This window comes from Chrysochloris asiatica, unplaced genomic scaffold, assembly GCF_000296735.1.
Source record: "Chrysochloris asiatica unplaced genomic scaffold, ChrAsi1.0 scaffold00034, whole genome shotgun sequence".
Taxonomy (NCBI): Eukaryota; Metazoa; Chordata; class Mammalia; order Afrosoricida; family Chrysochloridae; genus Chrysochloris; species Chrysochloris asiatica.
Window position 1 is genome coordinate 11,745,003 of NW_006408552.1, and position 13,925 is coordinate 11,758,927.

General features: G+C 47.4%; 2 protein-coding genes across 2 annotated transcripts; both read left to right on the plus strand.

The window, feature by feature from the left end:
* The first annotated feature begins 1,182 nt into the window (after positions 1-1,182).
* On the plus strand, positions 1,183-1,491 carry NUPR1L (nuclear protein, transcriptional regulator, 1-like). Its single transcript, XM_006859851.1, has one exon. The coding sequence runs from the start codon at positions 1,183-1,185 to the stop codon at positions 1,489-1,491; it is 309 nt and encodes a 102-aa protein (XP_006859913.1).
* A 3,428-nt stretch (positions 1,492-4,919) lies between these two features.
* On the plus strand, positions 4,920-10,810 carry CHCHD2 (coiled-coil-helix-coiled-coil-helix domain containing 2). Its single transcript, XM_006859852.1, has 5 exons — positions 4,920-4,969; positions 6,491-6,743; positions 7,345-7,504; positions 10,418-10,608; positions 10,661-10,810. Exons 1-5 carry the CDS (start codon positions 4,920-4,922, stop codon positions 10,808-10,810), a joined length of 804 nt encoding a protein of 267 aa, XP_006859914.1.
* The last annotated feature ends 3,115 nt before the right edge of the window (positions 10,811-13,925 follow it).

Below are 13,925 nucleotides of genomic sequence, written 5' to 3' on the forward strand. Positions count from 1 at the left end.
AAATAACCTCAAAGTCAGCAGTTCAAACCCACCAGTAGCTCCTCAGAGCCTAACATTACAGAGAACGTACGTGTGGAAAGTGAGAAGGAAGTAAAATCATATCTAATGCTATTACTGTTGGGTCCACAGAGTTTTCCACAGCTTGTGTCGGCTCCTGTGCACAATGGGAAGGAAATCCTACCCAATCCCACCCGTTCTTGGTTTCCATTGGCTGGTTTTCAGAAGCAGATTGGCAAACTGTTCAGCATTATAGCAACCCATAAGCCTCCCATTCCACTTACAGACAGGTATTGGCTATGAATGAGGAGCATTAGCCAGGAATTGAACTTGGGTCTCCTGCATGACAGGCAAGGATTCTATCACTGCCCCCCACACCTCTTCCTAATCCATGGCAGTAGATTCTATTCCAACTCATAGTGACCCCGTAGGATAGAGTAGAACTGCCCCATAGGATTTCCAAGGCTGTGATGCTTTTGAGTTATGGTGTTGGAGGAGAATATTGAAAGTGCCATGGGTCACTATGAGTAGGTACCGACTGGAAGGCACCCAACAACAACAACAACAAATCCTTATGGGAGCAGACTGCCTCATCGTTCTCGCTCGGAGTGCTTGGTGGGTTTGAACCAATGACCGTCTTGCAGTTAGCAGCCCAACACTCAACCCATTGTGCCAGCATGGCTTCTTGTCTAACCTTACAACCACAAATATTTTTAGCATTTAGCTGACTTTCCTTTCAGTCTTAAGAACGTAAATGTGTCTCAAACATGCATTACCGCTGGGAGACATATTTCTTCAGAAACTACACTTGTCATTTTGTCATTACTGAGCACTTTCTCGTGTCAGCAAATGTCCTAACAAAACGTTGGAGATTGAGACTACTTCTTTGGATGAGTGCACGGCCCATGCTTCCCTTCAGCAGCCCTTTTCTGATGGACACTTGGTTTTCAACATTTGACCGACATTTAAGTGCTCGGTAGAATTTGGCCAGTAGTCCCAGTCCGGCGTTAGCGGTCAGCCAACAGGGGACGTGGTTACAGAGTCTGAGGGGGCGGGGCACTCGGGCTCTGTGACAGCATCCAGAAGCCACGCCTCCCAAGAGGAGCCAATCGAAGCTCGGGGGCAGGGCCACTTGGTCTTTCCATCCTTAAGGCGCGTGCTCGCGCACGCGGGAGGCCGGCGGCTATGGACCCAGGCGCGGGCCCGGCGCTTCCTCGCGCCCCGGCTCGGGCCCTGCAGCCGGCCCCAGAGGCGCGGCCATCGGCGGGCTCCGAGGAGGAGCTTTTTGACTGCCTCGACTACTACTACCTGCGCGACTTCCCTGCCTGCGGTGCCGGTCGCAGCAAGGGCCGGACGCGCCGCGAGCGAGAGCTGCGCACCAACCGGCCGGTGCCCGGTGGCCACGAGCGCAAGATCGCGCAGAAGCTCCTCAACGGTCAGCGCAAGCGGCGTCAGCGCCAACTGCAAGCCCGGCCACGTACTCGCCTAGCCTGAGTGCCGGTGCGTGCGACCGGGGCCTGCGAGGGACTCCACTTCTGGCAGAACGCCCCTGTCCGGGGCAAAGCCTTAGCTGTGGTGCCCCCTCCACTCCCATCCTATCCACGGGCTGCCAGTTGGAGAGTCAAAACTCTACCTTTTGGAATTTTGTGTATAGATCCCTGACTGGTGAAAACAGTTTCAGGTGGAGCCCCATCTGCAGTACCACGGAAGAAAGGCTTGGCTAATCTGCTTCGGTTAATTGTTATTTTCTGTCAAGTCAATTCCGACTCATAGTAACTCCCCAAGATGACAAGCTGTCGTCTTGTCTTGTGGAGTTACTGAAGGGAAGCATGGGCCATTTTCTAGGGTGAAAACCTTTACAGGAGCAGATCAGCAGCAGGCCATTTCTCCTGAGGAGCAGCTGATGGGTTCAAACCGCCTGCTTTTTGGTTCACAACTGAGCACTTTAACCACTGCGCCAGCAGGGCTCCTCTGTTCAAATGAAAGTCAAGCAAACCCTATGAAACACTTCTGCTTTGTAACAATGGGGCGACCTAACAAGATGTTTTAGAAAACATCTTTTAAAGATAGAAGTAGATAATCAATCTCAGACTATATAGAGAATAACTGATTTCTTGTTTTTGTCTGGTTTTCTACAGGATCCCGGAAGGACCTATTAAAAAAAAGTCTTTTCTCTGACTCCAGCTGTAACTGTGGATCCAAGCGAGGGGAAATTCCATGTTGGTCAAAACAAAACTTCTTTTCAGCATGGCTTAAGTTGGCGTCCCCAGTAGCTCTCCTTACTAACTGGCAGTTAATTAAGTAGTGTGTATGCCTTTTTAGGTTTCTTAATTAAAGGAGAGCAGTAAGAATGGCATCTTAACACTTGTGTCTTTGTTAGTCACATGGTAACTTGTTCTTGATTCAAGGCCACAAATTATTTCTTGAGGTTTTGTCTGTAAAAATGACATCCCAGAGGTGAGTAAGCATCATCCGTAATCAAGCAGGTAAAAGAAAGATAGGAACCCAGGTGTCATAGTTGGTTGCTGTTGTTAAGGCCATATACTGCCGTTCCAATTCAGGAGCTCTGGTAGCATAGTGCTTATGAGTCAGGCTGCTAACCTCAAAGTCAGCAGTTCAAAACTACCAGTCGTCTGCTCCTGTAAAGATTTACAGCCTCGGTACCCAGCCACGACGATAGGGTTTCCAAAGCTGTAAATCTTTGCAAGAACAGAAAGCCTTGTCTTTGTCCCGTGGAGTGGTTGGTAGGTTCAAAGCACCAACCTTGTGATTCGCATTTCAGTGGTTATTCTACGGCGCTAAGGCACTTAGTTGCCAGAACAGAAATACTTTCAATTATAACAGTTGCTATTATGTTTTCTGCACTGTTGATCTTCATAATCATTTGAGGTAGATGTGGCTCTCGTTTTAGAGGGGATTCTGAGGCACTGAAAGTTCAAGAGGTCACACAGCAAGCAAATGGGAACCACAGAGAGGAAGCTGCATAATGGCTGTTGCATGGAAGGGATTGATCATTGAGATGAAACAAAGTATATGATTTGTTGAATGTAAATCTTGTCACTGAGTTCATGTAAATGTAAATCTTGTCACTGAATTCACAATAAAAAGTTAAAAAAAAAAAAAGCCCAGATTCCATATTTGTTGCTAAGTGCTATAGTTGTTGTTGTTATATGCCATGGAGTCAGTTCCGACTCATAGTGACCCTGTACAGGGTTTCTGAGGCTGTAAATCTTTACAGGAGCAGAAAGCCTCATCTTTCTCCCAAGGAACAGCTGGTAGTTTCAAACTGCTGACCTTGTGGTTCGCAGCCCAATTCATAACCACTACACTACCAGAGCTGTAGAGTGGGTTTCAAGTCATAGCAACCCTGTATAGGGTTTCTAAGGAGTGGCTGGTAAGTTTGAACCACCAACCTTGAGGTTCAAACCAACCTGGTGGTCCACACCAGAACTCCTAGATTGCTTATATTGTCCTCGAAATCTCTGGGATTTTCTTTTGTTTCCCTATACCTGGTTCTGTGACATACATCTTTGTCCTTCAGTGTCACCACAATAAGAGACGTATTGCACGGGGCAAATCTGCTGCACAAGACCTTTTTAAAGTGTTGAAGAGCAAAGATGCCAACTTGAGGACTAAGGTGCACCTGACCCAAGCCATGGTATTTTCAATAACCTCATATGCATGTGAAAGCTGGACAGTGAATAAGGAAGACCATAGGAGAATTGATGCTTTTGAGTTATGGTGTTGGAGAATATTGAAAAGTGCCATGGGCTGCCAAAAGAACAAACAGATCCGTGTTGGAAGCAGTGCACCAGAGTGCTCCTTGGAGGCCAGGATGGCCAAACTTCGTCTCTCATACTTCAGACATATTGTCAGGAAGGACCAGTCGCTGGAGAAGGATATCATGTTTGTTAAGGTGGAGGGTCAGAGAAAAAGAGGAAGACCCCCAGCAAGGTGGATGGGCAAAGTGGCAGCATCATTGGGCTCATGCGTGGCAACAATTGTGAGGTTGGCCCAGGATCGGGCAGTGTTTTGTTCTGTTGTACATAGGGTCACTAAGGAGCTCTGGTAGCATAGTAGTTACGAATCGGACTGCTAACCGCAAAGTTGGTAGTTCGAAACTACCATCTGTTCTGCAGGAGAAGGATGAGGCTTTCTGCTCCCGTAAAGATTTACAGCCTCGGAAACCCTGTGCAGGGTCACTACTGAGTCGAAACCGACTTAACAACACAGTACTTAACAACAACATAGGGTCGCTATGAGTCGGTATCGACTGGATGGCATCAAACCACAACTATCCCAACCCAGAAAACAAATCACATACACGAAAGAAGTTGAAATGTATAGTGATATGTTGCTGTATTGTCTAAATTTAACTTTTGTTGACCATCCATAGACATGAAAGAGAAACAGAAAATTAACCAATCCAGCTGTCGATTCCTGCTTATTTTGCATTCTACATTGTGCTTAACACTGAGAAAGGTTCAGTATGTTGAACAAAGTGGAATGGCAGTTAAGTCGGCGAGCTGACTCACTTTCAAGGTTGTATTAACCCACACGTTAGTAATACAAACGTTTGAAAAAAACAGCGCGGCCCTCCTATTGCCCTAGGAAGCAAATTGCTAACGGTTCTGACTCACCCTAGAATTGGAGAACAAGGTTTGCTAAGCAACCACAGGAACTTCCGGTTTTCTCAACTCTGACGCCGAGTTCATGACGGCAATCGCGTGCGACAAGGCGCTCCCGTTTACGTCCTTCCCTGTGACCTTCATGTTCTGAATCGAAGGCCGCTTGCTATACACTGATTGGTCGCACGTTGAGACCGGCCCCACCTCCGTCTTCTCCCCTGTGTCTCAGCTGAAGTCGCTCAGCTCAGACCTCAGCGTTTCTCGTATCCAGAATCCCCCAGTCGCGAAGTGAAGATGCCGCGTGGAAGTCGGAGCCGCACTTCCCGGGTGGCCCCTCCGGCCAGGTGAGACCAGCAATGGGGTCTGGGACCGAGATCGTGGGTGTCGGTCGCCGAGACGCCGAAAAGGCCACATTAGGCCTCGGGCCGCCCGGCGTTGGATAGGGGTGGTCTCTGGCGGTGCGTTCGAAACCGGCTTCGGCCTGGCAGGCTGGTGGCGAGCAGACTCACCCCACTTTAGGTTCCACTTCCTGTTAGTAACACTCCGCATCTTAGAATATCCGTGGATTATGAAAATATTTTTGAGTAAAAACTCGTTTTAAGTACATTGACAGGCAGGCAAGTGGTAGAAAATGACCTTTTGTGAAGGGAAACTAACCGAAACGTTGAAAACGGGTGGGAGGAAAAATGCGCAACGAGAGTGGCGTAACGGGGGAAAGTGATAGCGCCGAGTTCCTGGCACGTGTCGTGACGAGGCAGCCTCGTGGCCCACGGGGGCTCATAAAATACTAATACAACGTGTTGTAGGTTGCATCTCGCGATAATCGCAGCCCCGCAATGGTAATCCCGTTTTACAGAAATGGGAAACTGGAGGTTTGGAGTAAGTGTACCAGGGCGTCCCTGTTGCCATTAGGTAAGGAGGCCAGGTCCCTGACCCAGATGTTTCCGATTACAAATTAAGGGCAGTGAGCACAGTTCCACGTTGCTTCTGTAGACACACAGTGGGCCACGCCATCACCAGAGGCTACTTGGTAGTAAGTTAAGTCACACACAACCTTTTGAGCAAGCCCTAGTTTTTTTTTTTTTTTTTTAAGGAAATAGGGCAACTTTGTTTTTGTTTTAAGTAGACAGATTTTTGTCTCAACAGCTCCATCCCTAGGATCTAGAATATGACGCATATTGCCGTTAGGTGATGTCAAGGTAGCTCTAAGGGACCCAAAGCACAACAGAAGGAAATAATACCTGGCTTGTGCCAACGTTTGGGCCCGTTGTTTTGCCACTGTGTTGTTAATAATCAATGTTTTCAGCTGTTTCTTATTCTGAGTCATTCCTATGACTCAAAATGAAGGTTTCAGAAGCTTTGCTCTATCCACATCAGTAAGGTCAACTCTAAGAAGACAGCTCTTCCTCCTTATACGGAGTTGTTAAGTGCTATCAAGTCAGTTCTGACCCATGTTGTTAAGTACCGTGGAGTCGGTCCTGACTCATAACGACCCTGTACGGGGTTTGCGAGGCTGTAAATCTTTACGAGAGCAGAAAGCCTCATCTTTCTTCCTCGAACCGCTAGTAATTGGAACATTTTTTAATGAGGTAAGAGGCTATAAGAATACATGGGAATTATTCCCCGCCCCCCCCCCAAAAAAAAAAAGACAACACATTAGTGGTCTATATGTAGTTGCAACTTTAATAATGAAAAGTTAGGAAAAGTGATTTCGTTTAGGGAAGTGTCCTGTAAAGTTTCTTGTGAGCATATAAGTGTCTGTGCTCAGTCATTTAAAGCAAAGACCTTGGGAATTGTGTTAAAGTAGAACAATTTCCAGACCTGTCTGCCAACGACACTGAATTCATTTTGTTCTCCTGTCCCAGCCGGGCACCTCAGATGAGAGCTGCCCCCAGGCCAGCCCCAGCTGCTCACCCACCAGCAGCGGCCCCACCATCAGCAGTGGGCTCACCCGCTGCTGCCCCCAGGCAGCCAGGTCTGATGGCCCAGATGGCAACCACAGCGGCTGGTGTGGCCGTAGGCTCTGCTGTCGGGCACACGCTGGGCCATGCCATCACCGGAGGCTTCAGTGGAGGAAGTCAAGCTGAGCCTGCAGCAAGGCCTGACATCACTTACCAGGTACCATTTCAGCCCTGGTTCCCTCTACAAACCACACTTGGCAGTTGACTTCGGGCATTTGTCCAGCAGCACCTGCCTCAGGTGTGGAACTGTGGCAGTCCAACCTGATTCTCTATAAAACATTCCTTTCCCCATTATTTAAATATTTTGCCTCAGGTACTAACCCAGTCTCATTCTTGGTGATGTGTTGTTCGAAGCTCTCAGCTATTTACCCTTGGCTCTTTCTTTGGGGAATGTGACATTTTTTCCTTTAATGAGCTTTGGTGTCTATTCTATTGTGTTTCTGAGTTTTTGAAACTCATGGGTTTTTCTTTGATGGTCCTAGTTTTCCCTCCCTGAAGTTTTGCAGAAGCATTTAGTCTCAAGATGCCCAGAGAGCTATTTTACCATGTCTTTGTTTTGTAAAAATTTCTGATAATGACTGAAATTTTGTTAAAGCTAATTTGCTTTCTAGCATTAAAATGGCTTGTTTTCCATATTACCAGTTGGAAACTTTAGTCTACATTTGACTCTAGGCTTAGTTTTCCATTTGCCCCCCAAAAATGACAGATGCTCTTCTTGCAGGTATAAATCTGACTTCCTTTTTCACTGGTCTTTGCAGGAACCTCAGGGCGCCCAGCCAGCATACCAGCAGCAGCAGCAGCAGTTTGGCCCTTGCCACTATGAGATGAAACAATTTTTGGAGTGTGCCCAGAACCAGGGTGACCTCAAGCTCTGTGAGGGGTTCAGTGAGGTGCTGAAGCAATGCCGATTTGCAAATGGTAGGGCATCTTTCCACCCAGAATACCTTCTCTGAGCAGTATTCTGAGTCTGGTTCATCCAAAAGCTGATCCAGTCATTGTGCCAGATCTTGTGGTTAACCCATGGGGGCTTTCATGGCGCTAGGGCTGGGGATCCAAAATTACATTCTTACCAAAGCCAAGTCATGAAACTTTTACCCAACCCACAAGAAAATGTGTCCCTTTCCCCTCTACCAGCCCTACGAAAGAAAAGATGTTCATGAAGTTGCGTTTTTTTTTGTCTTACATCATTTTCCCTCCTTTCAACCTAAAATTTCACCATTAAAATGCTTATTCTCATTTTCCCACTTTTATTCAGGTTGGAAATAGGGGAGACCTTAATCCTCTTAGGTGGTTGAATGTGGGGTGAAGAGATTGCATGTCCAAGTTTAAAAGCAGTCTGATGTGGCTTCAACTGTTAGCAAAGTGGCTAGATTTCCCCCAGGGCTTTGTCAGCTCAAACATGCTCTGTCTTGGCTCCTTTTGGAGAGTTGAGGTCTTGTTGGTTTCAGATGTCATTAACCTCAGAAGTCAGTGGCCCTGGGTTCTTGCCCCTCCTGTCATAACCTGAAGGCTTCCGTTTTGTTGAGTGTATGCACTCAATGCTTTCCAGACTTCTAATTTACTTTGTCTGTTGCAGGATTAGCATAATCAAGAAGTTCAAGTTGAAGAAATGGAAAATCATCTTTCCTGACCAAGTTAATTTAACATACAACTACAATTGTTAGTGTAACGTGTGCGGCACCAGTTAACCCTCTCCTCCCTCATCAACAACCCCCTTGCTTCACAATCACCATGGAGGAGAGCTTGGAGGTGAAGTTAAGTTTGGGGTGGAACAGAAGTTTGTGAGGCCTCCTTAAACTAGCTGTTGTGATGTAATTGTTTGAATTAATTAGAATAAAGTTATTTTCTTCCAGTTTTCTTGTAGTGTACACCTGCCTGCCATCTGCCCTCATTTCACAAACACAACTGTGTCAGCATGTCTTTAAACTTATCTTTGTTTGTTGTCCTGGATTAAGAAATGTGCACCCACCAGATCTAACAGGGCCCCTGGGGAAGCTCTGCATGTAAGGAGTAGCTCACTAACTCATACGCTGCTCATTCATGGTCCAGACACTGTTGTTAAGTGCTGTTAAGGCAGTTCCAACTCAGCAACCCTGTATAGGTTTTCAAAGAAGCAGCTGGTGGGTTTGAATGGCTGGCTTTGCAGTTACCAATCCAGCACCACACCGGAACTCCGGTCTAGGCACTTAGAAGGCCAGGTCAGGATTTCATGTCACTGGTCCCCCTTCTACCCACTCCTCATGACATGGTTAGGTTCCAAAGGCCAGTTTGTTAGGTGAAGATGGAAGATAACCACATCATTACACTTCTGCTAAACCACTGAATCCTGGCCCAACCATGGTTGGCATAACCATCATAGAATGATAAAATTGCATAAGATAGATTATTAGGTGCTGTGGAGTCGACCTGTACAGGGTTTCTGAGGCTGTGAATCTACGGGAGCAGAAAGCCTCAATTCTCCCACGGAACAGCTGGTAGTTTTCAAACTGTTGACTGAGATTAGCAGCCTGATTCGTAAACCACTACGCTACCTGAGATGTCTATGTTGTTGTTGTTATGTGCCCATAGAGTCGGTTCCGACCCATAGCGACCCTGTATAGGGTTTCCGAGGGTGTAAATCTTTACAGGAGTAGAAAACCTCATCTTTCTCCTGCGGAGCAGCTGGTAGTTTCGAACCGCTGACCTTAAGGTTCGCAGCCCGATTCGTAACCACTATGTCTATAGTAAATGTTAAATGTCAGTTGATAAGTAAATATAGTCTTGACAATAAAAGCCATTCTACTAAATGTGCTAGAGTTTCCTTCGGGGGTGAGGAGGAGTCCTCATTTCATAAATGAATCTGACAGTCACTTCTAGGAGTTGCCCTTAATACCTAAGTTTGGCTCTTCAGTTATCTTGCTCTCAAACACACTTTCATGGGCTTTATGTCTTCAGGATGTAGAACCACCCACTGGGTGCACTGGCCTATTGCCCTGGGGCAGAAGACACTCGATGCATTAAGAGTATTTATTATAAACCCAGGAACTCAAAACATTTGTACACCAATGTTCAGTCTCTAGAAAGTGAAGACAACCCAAAGTGTCCGTCCACAGATGAACGACTAAACTGGTGATACATTCTGTGGAGTATTAAGTGTCGTCCAGTCGGTAGCGACCCTGTATCGGGTTTCCAAGGAGCAGCTGGTGAACCTGAACCACCAACCTTACAGTTCAAATGGCTTTGCAGTCTGGCGCATTAACCCACAGCGCCACAATGAACTTATCGTTAAAAGACAAATGAAAAGTGCTACGTGCTATGACGTAACATAAACCTGAAAAATGCTGAGTAAAATAAATCCTACCCAATCTACCAGCGGTTCCAGGGGAGAAAGCTGAGGCTTTCTGCTCCATAAAGATTTACAGCCTTAAAAACCCTGTACAGGGTCACTATGAGTCTGAATGGACTCCACAGCACATAACAATATTGTACGGTCCACTTAAATGAACTATCCAGAATAAGCAAATGCCTTTTAGGAACTTTTAGCTGAAAATAGAACTGTTAGGAAGCTCATTAACTTGTGAGGACTGCATTATTTTAGGTCTCAAACACAAGCAGTACTTGGGTGGTACAAACCACTGCTGGAGTCCACTCAGGTACCTAGGAAGAAAGGCCTGGCAATCTAAAAATCAGTCATTGAAAACCCGACAGGGATGAGAATATTTGCCAACATTGACGAATGTTACCAATATCCCTGATTATGATGTCTAGAAAATAAGGGGAGTGGGCTTTGCTTTGCATATTTTCACATATAATAAATGCCCTGAGAGCACACTTCTACTCTGGCCTCCACAGGTTGCCATGAGTGGCAGTCAGCTCCACAGCAACTGGTACTTACAGTTTGGGGGCCACCAGAGCTGCTGTGCCAGCTCACCTGTGGCAGTGGTCATGCACTGAGCTGTCACCGTGTTCCCAATGAGGTTTCAGCATACATGGATGTCACCCCTAGAGAAGTGAAGATGTTCCTAGCAAGGCTTGGAGGCCAAGTGAGCTCTGTGGGAAGGATGGCCACCTCATGCTGCTCTGCCTTGTCCCCAGGCCACCCGGGGAGGCTCACCTGCTGATCGCCCAGCCGCTTCCCCTGCCAAGCTTTGCCCTGCCTCCCAGGATTGCGGCGGAGATTTATTTTTGGCACGTTGGGCTCCGGTCAAGTTGCAAAGCCTGAAGAAGAACAGCAAGATCTTGTAGCTCTATCCACAAGTGCTCAGCACAGAGCTCCAACCTCGGAGGTCCGTGATTCCCCAGGGGCTCTAGGACCTTCAGGATTCCAATCAAGTCCTCTCAAGGGTCTGCAAGGACCTAAAGGGTGAGTACCAGGCAGCCAGTGATGGACAGACGCCAGGAGAAAGGCGAGAGACAGAGGCTTGTGGGGGAGGCCCGTTAGACCTACTCCACCTCCCTCTGGAGCCAAGGGCAAGTGACATCGACCTTTAAAGTCCCCTCCGGGGTGGTTTCTACAAGAACAGTGAGTCTGCAGCTGAGTTTTCTCTCTGTGGGACAGGCCACCTGATTCCATCATTTGGGAACCCTCTCCAAAGGGGTTTTGGGAAGTGCCTGGGGGCCCAGGTGGGGACAGTGGACAGAGGCACCAAGTTGGAAGGATGACTGAAGATAAACAACATCCAACTTGGAGAACTGAGTACAGCCAGAACTCAGGGGTGGGTACTGAGATAGCAAGCAGTCTGTGGTGGATCCCTGATACGGCCTCTGCCCACAAAAGGAGAAAAGAGAAGGGAGGCCTCTAGGAGGGTCCGGAAGAGCTTACTCTAAAGCCTGCAGGGTCCAGTGTTGCCCAGTCTGGGGAGATGGCAGGACAGGGGGCTCAAAGCCCTGGCTTCTTGTTGCTGCAACAGACCCTCTGGGGCTGGTAGGAGCTGCAGGCAGGGAGGGGGAGGAGCCTGGAGCGACCCTGGCCCCTACTGCTGGGACAGGCGGCTGTTGTTATTCCAAACCTTCTTTAGTAACCAGGCACCCAGCTGCAGGAATGCCAGGCTTCCTGGCGTAGGCCAGCCAGGGCGGCTGCGTGACTGTCAGCAAAATGGTCTCTTTGGCAACCAGGTCTCTGGAGAGCGGAGTGTGAGTGGAAGTGGGCAAGAGGCAGTTTCGGCCTCTCTGAGAGATGACTTGCTCAATCCTATCAGCAGATGATTTGCTCCAGCCTAGGGAGAAGTCCTTTCTGTATGTCTCCACTGGACGCAGAGGGCAGAGGTGACCGAGTGTCCCGGGGAAGGCTGTAGACTAACAGGATATGCGATAAAATCTTGACAGCTGATCCACAGCCTGGGCCTAGGGCTCACTGTTCAGCCCTACATCTATTCCTCAGAGTATCCAGCGTGGCCAGGCAGAAGGCATGCACTGTCTAGGAGAAAATGAGCCAAGTCAGGAGGGGCGATTCAGAATGCCCCCAGGGATGTGTAATGCATGAGGATGCAGCAGTGGAAGATGTCCCGGGAGGGGCACGTAGGACTGACAGACCAAAAGAAAACCCTCAATTCAAACTGGTTGCCATGTGGCGGCGACCCCATGTGCGTCACAAGTAGAACTGAGCTCCTATAGGGTTTTCTTTTTTTCCATTATGAATATTTTCTTTCTGGTGAAAATCTACACAGCAAAATCTACTCCCATGCAACAGCTTCTGGATACCATGGTCAATGGCACTGATCCATATTTTTCAGTAGCTGAATTTTTGGAAGGAGGTTGCCAGGTCTTCCTTCTAAAGCCTCTCTGGCTAGACTCAACCCTCCAACTAAAAGAACATATTAAGATGAACTGTGGACCTTCTCAACCCTTTCACAAGTTCAGAGAGCAGCCAGTTTTCTTGTCATAGATTGAATTGTGGTCCCCCCACCCCCATCCCCAATGTGTGTCACCTTGGCTTGACCATGATTCTCAGTGGGTTAGCAGTTATGGGATCTGAGGTGTTCAGTCCTGATCTGATGTAGTTACCCTGTGTTGTTAATCCTCACTTCTATGATGTGAATGAGGCTGGAGGAAATTGACAGGATTCAGTTGTATTTTGAGTCAATCTCTTTTGCGATAGAAAAGAGATTCAATAGGCAAGAAGAGCTAAGAAGTCAAGAAAGAAGAGCCGGGTGTGGAGTGCCTCCTCTGGACCTGGTGGGGTCCCTGCACTGTGAAGCACCCAGATCCAGGGGAAGAATGATGTCAAGACACAAGGGGATCTCCAAGGAATGCTGGGTCTGCAGATGCTGAAAGGGGACAAGGACCTTTCTCCAGAGCTGACAGACAGAAAGCCTTCCCCTAGAGCTAAGACTCTGAATTTGGACTTCTAGATTCCCACACTATGAGAGAATAAATTTCTATTTATTAAAGCCGTCTCTGTGAGTCAGAACTGACTCGATTGCACGTTAACAATAACTACGATTTGGTAGTAATCTTTTCTTCACTTAGCCTCATATATGGAGATCAAATTGACAACAGCAACTGGAAAGATTAGATCAGTAATTAAAGGGCAGTGAGTTGATGTAAATGTTAAGTGCTATCAAGTCAGTTCTGATTCATAGTGATCCTAAAGAGAAGGTGAATTTGAACTGGCATCCTTGTGGTTAGCAGTGCAGTGCTTATTACATAGCACCACACCCCAGGACTCCTTGTGTTGATGGGGGGACGGGGGACGGGAGACAGGGACAAGAACAATTTGGAAAAGGAGGCCAAGAATGGTGGTACAACCAGCAGATGTAACTGTCACTGAATTGTGAGTGTAGAAATTGGCTGAACTGACGTTCGTTTTGCTGTCTACTCAACAAAAACAACAAAATCAATTTTAAAAAATGAAATACCAAGAAGCACGTGACTGTATACTACCTGGCTTCATTTTCAAGTAATTTTTAAAATGATATATGGCTTTATGTAAACAGTCATTGCTGAGTAAAAACATGCATTTAAAAACAGCAGATGTTACTTTTTTTAGAACCTGTGGGGGTTCCTATAGATTTACTCATATTTCTTTTCTTAACCTGCATTAAAAATTGATTTCTGTTAGTGTTAAAAAACAAAAGAAAAACAAAAAACAAAAAAACCCACCCATGGAGGAGTTCCCTATGAGAACTGTCCTCAGGGTGTGGACCACCCTGGTGCAGGAAGCCCAACTCCCTGTGAAAAGAGGACTGGGGGTGGGGGTGGGGGTGGGGACACAGTCCAGGGGCAGCAGGAGGAAGCTTGGGGTTCAGGATGTGGCAATCACAGGAGGGAGGTGAGGGAGGCTGGGTCTGCCCTGTGTGAGGGCAGTGAGGAGTGAGAAATGTCTCCGTCCCTCATGGAGCCATCCCTTGGGCCAGGGAGG

Bases quoted from the DNA above. Each gene is read 5' to 3' on its own strand.
- NUPR1L (XM_006859851.1), top strand. From the start codon at position 1,183: ATGGACCCAGGCGCGGGCCCGGCGCTTCCTCGCGCCCCGGCTCGGGCC.
- CHCHD2 (XM_006859852.1), top strand. From the start codon at position 4,920: ATGCCGCGTGGAAGTCGGAGCCGCACTTCCCGGGTGGCCCCTCCGGCC. The intron at 6,744-7,344 runs GTACCATTTCAG...TGGTCTTTGCAG, and splicing joins GGCCTGACATCACTTACCAG to GAACCTCAGGGCGCCCAGCC. The intron at 7,505-10,417 runs GTAGGGCATCTT...TGGCCTCCACAG, and splicing joins GCAATGCCGATTTGCAAATG to GTTGCCATGAGTGGCAGTCA.